Source organism: Salvia splendens, chromosome 5, assembly GCF_004379255.2.
Source record: "Salvia splendens isolate huo1 chromosome 5, SspV2, whole genome shotgun sequence".
NCBI classification, from domain to species: Eukaryota; Viridiplantae; Streptophyta; class Magnoliopsida; order Lamiales; family Lamiaceae; genus Salvia; species Salvia splendens.
Genome location: NC_056036.1, coordinates 30614815 through 30626202, shown reverse-complemented (window position 1 = coordinate 30626202; position 11388 = coordinate 30614815). Strand labels below are relative to the sequence as shown.

At 34.9% G+C, this 11388-nt stretch overlaps 1 protein-coding gene across 5 annotated transcripts; it reads left to right on the top strand.

The window, feature by feature from the left end:
• Positions 1 to 1336: 1336 nt before the first annotated feature.
• Positions 1337 to 8390, top strand: LOC121805343 (upstream activation factor subunit UAF30-like). 5 transcript variants are annotated; one of them, XR_006051457.1, is made up of 9 exons: positions 1337 to 1908; positions 4138 to 4255; positions 4326 to 4500; positions 5479 to 5544; positions 5836 to 6011; positions 6403 to 6524; positions 6831 to 7009; positions 7105 to 7238; positions 7958 to 8390. XR_006051457.1 is itself a non-coding variant. In XM_042205150.1 (7 exons), the coding sequence occupies exons 1-7, from the start codon at positions 1601 to 1603 to the stop codon at positions 6904 to 6906; spliced, it is 1041 nt and encodes a 346-aa protein (XP_042061084.1). In that variant the 5' UTR covers positions 1337 to 1600; the 3' UTR covers positions 6907 to 8390. The 5 variants fall into 5 exon arrangements, 1 of the variants encoding a protein (XP_042061084.1); XR_006051458.1 differs by having other exon boundaries at positions 7627 to 8390; XR_006051455.1 differs by having other exon boundaries at positions 7105 to 8390.
• The last annotated feature ends 2998 nt before the right edge of the window (positions 8391 to 11388 follow it).

The following is an 11388-nucleotide window of genomic DNA, read 5'->3' as shown; positions in this document are numbered from 1 at the left end:
TCTTAACACTCGTGTCAAACTCAAATGGGACTCATAATAACAAACGAATTGAGTATAAAGCTTTAGCTTTATGTATCTCTAGGATTATTAGGAAGCCGCTACTATAGAATAAACACTTTCTCGAGTGCCCCTACCCCATTGGTTAGATTCTAATATCAACGGAGGGAGTAGAGAACCAGTTATAATCATGCCATTTCTTGGCAAAATATGCCATAAATCGAGCAATTATCTGGTCTCTAAACACATGCAAAAACCAAGTATACATCAATATATAATGTGGATATAAGAAAAAGTACTCCCTTCGTCCTACGGAAGAAGACTTATTTCTTGGCACTGGATTTTATGCAGTTTTATTTTGTGTGTGCTAGGTGGAAATAATAAAGTAAGAGAAAGACAGGTAGAGATAAGAGAGTTTCTATTTTTAGTAATAGATCATCTTAAAATGAAAAAACTAAAAATGGAAGTGAGTCATTTTTTGTGGGGCGGATGGAGTTTCAAATTTGTAATAATTCAATATATTATTATTAGTTTTTATGTATTTATTTATATAGAAAATTCGTATTTTTGTTTTTTGAAAAAGTATAAATTTTTGTTAATCTTTTACATAAGGACATGTATTTTTAAAAATAAAAATAAAAAAATGTAGAGGAATGATTCAAATGAAAAGGTCGACACATAAAATATGAAAAATAAGCTAAAAATATTATTTTTGTGGAGTCCAACGGGCTGACCTGCTTAACCCACTAGCTCAACGGACTTGCCCGGTTTCTAACCCTCTAATTTTAGTGGCTAATCAAGTTAGTTCATTAGATTATGTTGAATTGATCCCTAATTTCATACTTATCCCACTTTTTTCTTAGTTGCTGTTATTTCCTTTGTCCGGTCATTAGGAATTTTTTAGGAATCTATTGGAGTTTGGCATGGATTTAATAAATACGATGAAAAGTGTGAGAAAATATGTTTTATGTACATAGATCCCGTCCACTATTTCTATAAATAAAAATAAAATCAAAATGAAAACAATAAAATCTAAAGTAAATACTTTTATCAAATTGTTTGATGATCTGATACTCGTCCCACTAAAAATGACTCACTTTTCTTTTTGATTTGTCACAATCAAAATAATCCATTACTAAAAATGAAAGCAATATCTCTATTTTATTCACTCTCTTTCCACTTAACACATAAAATAAAAACACATAAAAACTGATGCCGCCCAAGGAAGGGGTCATCTTCCTGACGGAGGGAGTATAAATTACTGTCTGGCAAAAGTAGAAAAAACTTGATAGCATATTAAAAACAAACCGCAAATATTTGACATTTTAGGAAATACAGTATTTCAATTCGAATAATACTGGTTGTGAAAGTTGAAAGTGAGCGTTGTAGTGGAGGTTCGTCGACGGCGGTGGCTGAGTCGTGAAAATTTGGATTGCTCAATTAAATTGGGTTTTAGATTCGAAAACGTTTAACCTGACGAAATTACTGAATTATCCCTCCCATTTCCAAATCCAAAACCTGCGTTTGAAGAAACCTATATCTGTTTCTATTCAATTTCAAACCTAAACATTACCGAAAAGGCAACCGCACGAATTCCGACGAGATGATATCGGATTCGGAGCTGATCGAGCGGTTGCGCGATGCCCTCAGCAAGTCCGACCTCTCCACCACCACTAACACCACCCTCCGCCGCCGCCTTGAGGAGGAATTAGGCATCGATTTGTCTGATAGGAAGGCTTTTATTAGGGAGCAGGTCGATATAATCATGCAGGGACCATTTCAAAATGATGACAGAATTGGTGATGAAGGATCGCCGGAAGCAGAGGAAGAGGAAGAGGATGAGGTAGAAGAATCGTCAAATTCTGGCACCGTTAAAAAAGTCTCTAAAAATTCTGGCACCGTTAAGAAAGGGTTGGTTTTTCAACTTCTGAGCTCTGGTTTTTTTGTCTTGTTGGTAATTAATGACTTGCTGCGTATTTTGTTGTTTATCCATTTTGGGGCTCTCGAGTTAATATCTGTAACTACTTTTTTAGTTGATTTAAAAATTAGTTTATTGTGCGGATAATTATTGTTCATCCATTTCAAGATGCATGCTCTGCAGTCTGTGTGTGAATTTCTGTGTTCCTTTTTCAATAACTTACCACACCTTCTCCTTTTAGGTTAAATTATTTTACTGAATCTGAATTTGTGTTTAATTTGTCTGTGTTCTTTATTGAACCAGTACTCATCTTAGTTTGGATTTATAGTTTTATTTTGTCAAGTCAAGTATACTAGCCCATTTCGCAGCAGCGAAAGCTGTCATCAGAGAAATGTTCCTTTGATAGGTTCTCATCGTTTGTCTTTCTCTGATGATAAAACTTTTGGTGTAAACCATTTCCTTTTTACAATAAGCAAGGAGCAGGGCAACCTCTATTAATTTGCCATTGCTCCTTTTATCAATACCATTGGTTTATGATGCGATGATAAAGCTCATTAAAACTTATTTATAGATAGGATACTCTATCCGTCCCTAGCCTGTCCTGAAAATTATGAACCTAAGCAGAGACAAATGTATCCCATTGAAGTTCTTGTAGAGTCAGGGCTAAGAACACATGTAACGGATGCTTACATTAAACAAAAGACAAGAATGGAAACAAACTAGTAGGAAAACTGTTCCGAATCCTAATGGTGCTCAGTTTTTCATCACCTCAATAAACTTGAAGACTAAAAAATAAATACCCATAATCTGATGAGCTGGCCACCGAGATGCAGCCTGGCCCTTCACTAATAAGCTCACTGAGTTGATGAACTCGCAAAACTGGTGGTGTTCTGAAATCTTATAACAACAGTTAAAACATAAAGGTATAAATCATTTCATAATATGTCTAATAATTGAAATTTATAATAATTAATTTAAAGTTATATGGCTATACATTAAATGTGATTTAAATAGCATGAGAAACATGTACAGAAACATGGAAAATCAAATATTTCATACAAACTGTAGGGTGAGAATGGGCGTTGGAATGTTGGATACAAACTGAATGCTAACCGTTTGTATTACAAATTTAAAATATAGCATACAAATTTTAAAATCAGTAAGTATTTCATAAACTATTACAAAAAAAAAATAAAATCAAATAGCAACTATAGCATATACAATTACTGAATAACACAGTACAAGATACTCCCTCCGTCCGCCAAAACTGGCACGTTTAGTCATTTCAGCGCCATTTAACGACATGTATACCTTTTATCTCCATTTTTAGTAAGTGGAACCAATATTCCATTAACTCATTAGACTCACATTCAACTATAAAATTAATATTCCCTCCGTCCACGAAAAATAGTCCCATGAGTGGACGGTACGGTGGCACGGGTTTTAATAAGGAATTTGAAAAGTAAGAGAGAGAATAAGAAAAAAGGAGGGTAAAGTATGAGAGAGAAAGAGAAAAGGTAGATAGAATAGTGTTAATAACTTGAGAGAAACTTTTCATTTTTGGATGGGACTATTTTATGTGGACACACCAAAATGGAAAGATGAGACTATTTTCTGCTGACGGAGGGAGCATATAGAAATGAGACCCGCCTTCCACTAACTTTTTTACTCATTTCCTTTATAAAGTCAAATAATTTCTTAAAACTCGTGCTGAGTCAAAGCAAGTCTTTAAATGACGGATGGAGGGAGTATCACAAAATATTTATGAAATACTACAAATATAAAATAAAAGAAAATAATTGCAGAGATATGTCGGTGCAAAGTGAGGTGGCGCTGTGGAAGCAGGCAATGGAGGAAGGGTTTCAGAGAGTGGTAGGGTGAAAGTGGAGGCTGAAAAAATTGCAAAACCCTATTTAAAATAAATTATGGGCACATGGGTTGGGGTATCAGGTAACTGGGTCATTAAATGGATCGGATTGTGGGTTATTGGGTTGATGAGAAAAAATGGATGCCATATCCGCCATGACACCATGTGTATGGTGGCCGCCATTTGCCACCATCAAAAACTGCCATGCTACATGGGCAGTGGCATTTACCAAGAAAACCACTGGCACCAAGGCAGATTTTTTATTACATTGGAGCAGATACAGCCATTTTGTCTCATTTTGCATTTTACTTTGCCTTATAAATTATAATAAGCTTACATAATACCATTTTATTAGATCTAGGACAAAGGACAACGAGGAGGTCAAAAAGAGAGGTGGAGGGTTTACGAAGCTATGCAGCCTTTCCCCAGAGCTTCAGAAATTCACCGGGGTACCAGAATTGGCTCGAACTGAGGTATGTAGGATTTAATTTGGTGTATATTCCTTTACTGTCTGGTATAATACACCCGTATACTGATATCCAGGTTGTCAAGCAACTTTGGGTGCACATTAAAGAGAATAATTTGCAAGATCCTTCCAATAGGAAGAGTATAATCTGCGATGATACATTGAACAAGCTTTTTGGTGTAGATACCATAGATATGTTTCAGATGAACAAGGCCCTGACAAAGCATATATGGCCCTTGGATTCTGATGGTGGTATGATATCTGGCATCTTAGTACGCTGAACATGTACATGTCTTGAACATTGATTGTGTTTGGATCACTTTCCTCATGTCCAATACTGCTAGAGTTTGTTGTACTTGGTCGTAGAATTTTCTCTAAAGAAATTATCTTATTTTATTTAATAATAACAGCCTAGATGATGTTCCAAGTATTTTCCTGAATCCTGATAGGGTACTGCTATGCACTTATACAAGCATTGAAGAAGGAGACCTTTAAAGATAAGAATCAACATTGATAATAATTCTTATTATGTTAATAGTTTGCTTCAGGTATATACTTATATTTTATAATTGTGGAGTATTAATAGACATAAGATTTTGCAAGCAAAGATTGTTTTCATGGCTTGTATTTTTGGATTAGTGTTGCTACAATCTCTGTGTAAAATTAGATTGGAAGGGATTGGAATAGTTGGTAGTATTAGAGATTAAAGAGTTCCTGGTTTATGAGTAGTTTGGCACTTTGGCTTTTAATTAAGAGATGGCATTAATCTTCCTGTGGGATATGAAATTCCTCTCTATAATCTTGCTCTGACATTCGTTATGAAACTAGTTAATAAGAATTTGTATGTATTCGTCTGATGCGAAAGGACCTGCAGTTGGGCTAGTGAGTCCATATCTGTTATTAAGAACTTAATAAAAGTAGGTAATTTATAACTAAAGACAGAATGCAATGAGTGAAAATATATGAGCTTATCAATGGTTGCAACCAGACTTTTGTATTCTGGTTCTGACTTTATTTAGAATGTCATGTTTTGAAACAATGCTTTAGTCATTTGCTGTTTGTGTTGGCTTTTATATATGGCAGCAACAAATGCTCCATTTTAGTTCTTTAATATAGAAACCTTTGTCTTCCCGCCGATGATTCATTTTAAAGACAGATGTGTGCTGATTGCTCTGAATTGCATAACTACTGTTAGCTTTCTTGCATTTGCTTAAAAAAAACACTCTGCAGCCTCAGTAGCAGCATCAGTTGATTCTGCACCCAAGGTGAAGCAGAAGAAGAAAGCAAAAGATGAAGGTGTGTTTTGTTCATTGAGTTCTTATTTAATCCACATACTGTTAATGGAAAATAATTGAAAAGGCTTTTAGAATGAGTGATTATATGAAATTCTTGACATCATGGCTAGAATGAGATTATATGAAAAAGCAGTAGAAAAATAGAATCACAGATGAAGGAAGAAACAGTGGGGTATTTGTTCCAAGCATGCTTCTTGGTCATAATAGCTAATGCAGTGGCTAATAAAACTACACTTCTATCTGTAATTTCTGCAACCCTATGAATAGCCCCTTGTCGTTCTGCTTGTATCAGTTGAAGATGAGCCAAAGAGAAAAGGGAAGCGGCAGAGAGGTGGGAATTCGGCCTTTCTTGCTCCTATTAAACTATCTGATGCATTAGTGAAGTTCCTTGGCACTGGAGAAAGTGCACTTCCTCGTTCTGATGTTGTTAAGAGGATCTGGGATTACATCAAGCTCAACAACCTGCAGGTACAATATGACTACGACCTAACATAATATTCCCTCCTGTCCCCATTAGAAGTCTCATTTCACTTTTACTATTTTTGGCAAATGGACCCCACATTCCACTAACTCACTTCCCTCACATTTTATTATAAAATCAATATATAAAAGTAGGACCCACATTCCACTAGCTTTTTCTACCACTTCCATTTATAAAGTCATAGAATTACTTAAAACCGCACCGGTCAAAAATGGGATAATATTGGGCAATGAAAATAAATTAATTTTTACTGTACCTGAAAGTGATAATATTGGGCAATATCTTTTTGTATTTCTAGTATTTATTTTATTGTTTGTTAAAAGTATCATACAAAAGCTTAACTTTGCTCGCTCCGCTCTTTGTTTTTTTTCCTTGAAGGATCCATCGGACAAAAGACAAATACTATGCGATGAGAAGCTGAAAGAACTTTTTAATCTTGATACCTTCTGTGGATTTACAGTTTCGAAACACCTAACTGCTCATTTCATAAAGACTGAACAGTGAGTTGCTCATATAGTGTTTCTGATGAGCCTCAAGTAGCATTAGTACGTATTTATATGTTCAAATGGAGCTACTCTCGAGGCTAATTTTTCTTTTTGTAATTTTTACCATATGAGAATGGCTTGGAGACGCTATAACCGCTTCAGCGGATGCATGGAAAAGAAAAAAAAAATCTAAATTGCAAATCAAGTTCCAACTTCTGTCGCTTATTCTATGATGCTAATTCATTAAGCTATAGCATGGTGTGTATGATACATACTGGGTATCATATTTATACAAACATTTTCTTTGCTGATTCTGGAAAGGGTCAAGGCTCCATTAACTGGCTCAAAAGGACTGGGGTGGGGGATTGAAGACACTGAATCGATCAGTGTTTTGTAGGTTACACATGGTGAAAAAAAGATCACTTTAATCAAGTGTACTATCTAGTTTTGAGGCATGAAAGGAGTATTCTTCACTTTTGCTATGAGAAAAAAATTGGAAGGTTTGCGTTTTTTGTTTTATTTTGATGTTTCATATGGATATTCATTACATGAAATTTTCTTATGCTTTGTATAGGTAATAATATTGTTTTTGCAGTCACTTGATTATTGATGGGGCTTCCACGTATTGGTGCAAGCCTATTCAGCATAGGTATACCATTGGGTATCTCCTTATGAATCGGCCTGCGGTGCCTTCCTCCAAAGTTTAGTAATCTACACGTTACTACGTTAGTAAGTTCACACTCTCCTAACTTCACCTGTTGAGAGCATATGGCACCTAGCCCCTAAATAGTTCATAGAATCTGCGGCCCAACAGCTGTATATGCCGGCAATCCTACTTTCCATGGAAGATGAACATATTTTACATCTTGGAGTTACAAAACTTTGCCTTATTTATGTTAATAAAATCTTTGCCTTCTCTGCTCCACTGCCGTTTTGTCACCTTCTTGATTTTTTAAATTATTTGTCAGGTTGTACGTCACACATAGGTTCTCTAAATAATTTGCATACTTTTATGAGAAATTATCTGCTTGATTTTGAAGTTGAGATAAGAGTTCATAGTCTTGGATTTTAACTGTGCTTTTCTAGGTCTTCACTAATGGACCTTCTCCTTTTTTAGAGCTGCAAAATAGAACATTGAACTTGGTGAGCATCTTGTGGCCCCTCGCTCTCTGCATGAAGAAAATAAATTGTCACAGGATTTTGTTACCTTGAATAAGCTGGAATCTTGTTTTCTATGATGTTTAAACTTGACAAGAAGCAGATGCAAAGTGGAAAAGATGTGGCTTTTCCACAGATGCACAGGGAATCAACATGGGATATTTATGTGCAGATTTTGTTTGAAAAATACAAGTGTTGTGGAATCTGTTTGTTTTGTGTTTTTTTGGGGATTCAATTTTTGTTTCCGAACTTATCGTCTTGTCTGGACTCTGGATCGTGAATAATCACAGGTTACGGTTCCCAAGTTAAAGAATCCACGAAAACACAAAATGGTGGTGGCTTTCACAAAATGCTCTGCCGTTAAGATGAGATTTTGAGGACTATCCATCTCTATTATGCTTGAAATTATGTTTCTCCTTTCCCCAAGATGGGAATATTCTTTGTTGAGAATCGACGTGTCTTCTTCTTCTTCTCCTCCTGTTGCAAGTGTAAGTATAGGGACTGCAGAGCAATATATGCATCACTTGTTTATCATGCCAAGCTAGATTATATAGCAGTTGCATTTTTTATATAGTTGTAGCAAAATGGTGAAGTGGTTTGGCATTGGACAAACAACAAAAAAAGGGGCAGTCCAATTGTGCAATAACAGAAACATGTACTTGAACTATATTTCCAATCAAATGATATTTATGGCAGCATTTTTACGCATTGAAAAATTGGTAAGATTATTTTGCCTGTATCAGCGTTGTCTTTTTTTAAAGATTCTTTTTACCTCAAGTGCAAAGCCACATTCCACAACAAATACACGAGCAAATGGAGTGGGAAGACTAGCTATAAAAAGCTTTCTGAATGCATTTCAAAATTTATCTAAGTTTCGTCATATATCGAATAAACACATAAACGTCGTGGGGAAACATCTTATAAAAACTTTTCTAATGTGTGATTATAGAATTTCATATAGTCGACCTTTCTAATGTGTGATCATAGAAAAATCCCACAAAGTATAATTTCATATAGTCGACTTTAAGTATGGGTTAGTCGTGGGGAAACATCTTATAAAAACTTTTCTAATGTGTGATTATAGAATTTCATATAGTCGACCTTTCTAATGTGTGATCATAGAAAAATCCCACAAAGTATAATTTCATATAGTCGACTTTAAGTATGGGTTAATGTGAAATTTTAGTATTAATTTGTATTCGTGAAAACTGATTTTTATAATTGAAGATTATTTTTTTATAAATAAAAATATACTATTTTATAGTTTTTGAGAAATAGGCCAATGCCCGAGCACTAGCACGTCACACGAGTGGCCATCACCGCCGCACGTCATGGTATAGTCTCCAAATTATTGGTTGTCTAGTGACTCGAGTTTATTATTTAGCACAAGCAATAATAGCTAACAAGTGAATATTATCGTATCCACAAGGACTAGTGTGCTAGACTTAAGCACTGCGAAACCATTTAATCACTATTTAGACTATCTCCAATTGATTTGAGTTTTTATTATTCTAACACAAATTATCATAAAATAAAAAAATTAAAAAAGGATAAAATATTGGTGAAACTTATGATGATGGAATGTACGATTTTTGGACCTGATATAAGGATTCTATATTCTATTTGAATGTATAACTGTGAAATATGGTTTTATATTGCATAAATGGTTTACATTGGTATTTTGATGTGTTTGTTGACTTTTGATAGTTAAGAGATTAGAAAAAAGTGGAGAAATGACAAAGTATCGATTTGGAGGGATTGACCAAGGTTAGCGGTCCACTGAGCCAATCTCAGCGACCCGCTTCTAAACATGCTAGATTCGGGAACAAGCCAAATGGCCCGCTGAAACAAGGTTAGTGACCTGCCTAGCGCATGCTGAAAGAGACTGAGAGCAATCACCGGTCCGCTAAGCCAATCTTAGCTCCCGCTTCGGAACATGACAGATTCGAGAACAAACCCAGTGGCCCATCGAGACAAGGTTTGTAACCTGCCGAGTGTTAGAGTTTTGTACTCCCTCCGTCCCAAGGTAGTTGGGGCATTTATTTTGGGCACGGGATTTAAGAAATTGATGTGTTAAAGATTAAATTGGAGAGAGTAGAGTAAGAGAGAGAATAAAGTAAGAAAGATGAAGAGAGAGTAAAGTATGAGAGTGGATAATGTTTTTGCCAAAAAGAGAAATGACTCAACTACCCTGGGACAACCCAAAAAGGAATACGACTCAACTACCTTTGGTCGGAGGGAGTACTATAATGTAAAACATTTTTCGAGTGCTTATATATTGTAAAAACTCTTCGTTTATTTTACAAGGAATAAAATAGATTATTTTTGTCATGTGTTATGTTTTTACATTTAATGGTTGTTTTACATATTTAAATGTATAAGAAACAAAATAAGTCATACTCTTCTGTTTAAGTAGACTGGTTGTGGGCAACACTCACGTTAAGGTAACATACACAGCTCTTAAAAAATGAAAAAACATACACTCTCCGTTCCAACTAAGTTGAGTCAAAACTTTTGGGCACTGAGATTAAAAATTTGTGTTGAAAAGTAGGTGAGAGGAATAAAATAGGAAATATAAAGAGAGAGTAAAGTAGGTGATGATGGAATAAAGTAAGAGTGATTGAATATTTTATTTTTTGTCAAAAAAATGACTCAACATAGTTGAGATATCCCGAAAAGGAATACGACTCAATTTAGTTGAGACGGAGGGAGTATTTCACAACCTAGATTGGCCTTGATTACATATCGCGAAAGGTTAAAGTGACAATCCGAATATTTCCAAGCCTTAACAAAATAAGATGACACTAGTGTGGTATAGCACCGAACGGATCTAAGAGAAACGTGTCTTTATTGCTATTCTACTGAAAAACGAAGATCTCGATTATCAACATTTCTTAATCAATATATTTATCTTTGAGCATACGATATTGATTATGCATTACTTTGATATCTCAAAATGTGCGGATTTTTTGCAATCCATGAATCCTAATATTTTGGGTAATGGTGATCAGTATCTAGCGGCGCTATGATTCATATTATGTTGAATCAGGCCCCAGTGAGTGGTTTAATAATGTCCTCGAGAGCTCAGCCTCAAATTTTGGTCCCCGTGTAGGGATTTTGAAAATTTCATCTCCCACACCTTGTGGGATTCTATCTCATTCTCTTTTTGAGTCCTATACATTTTGATAAGCTTAGCTCATTCTAAGATCAAGATACAAGTTTGGGATACAGTTAGAAGACCCGTATTCTAGTATTGAAGATTATCATATAGAGAAGGAGTAAGCCATCTTTGATATTTTGAAAAATTATTAAAGTATCCAATTCTCTGCATAAATGCATAGCATGCTTACTTAGGTTTCAATTAATCAATAAGCATGTTTTTCATCCTCTATAAAGGATTCAAGCCTATTAATAAAAGACAGATCAAATTCAATATTTAACCGACTATAATATGAATCATAAAATAGATAAACTGAACTAAAAAAATGATGCCATATATCTTTGTGTGGCCCGTTCTATTTTAAAGTACATTTTCACAATTTGAATTGAGTCAACTGCACTAGTTTTTCTAAGTGTGAATTAATTAAACTAGGCATATATATTAAAGAGTGCGACTATGATCATCGGATAGAAATATTAATATAATATGAATAATTTTTTGCGTATGAACAATGCTAGGCAACTTGAATTCAATAAGTGATTGTGTTGTAGAGATACTTGT

Bases quoted from the DNA above. Each gene is read 5' to 3' on its own strand.
- LOC121805343 (XM_042205150.1), top strand. From the start codon at position 1,601: ATGATATCGGATTCGGAGCTGATCGAGCGGTTGCGCGATGCCCTCAGC. The intron at 4,256-4,325 runs GTATGTAGGATT...ACTGATATCCAG, and splicing joins CAGAATTGGCTCGAACTGAG to GTTGTCAAGCAACTTTGGGT. The intron at 6,525-6,830 runs GTGAGTTGCTCA...GATTCTGGAAAG, and splicing joins CATTTCATAAAGACTGAACA to GGTCAAGGCTCCATTAACTG.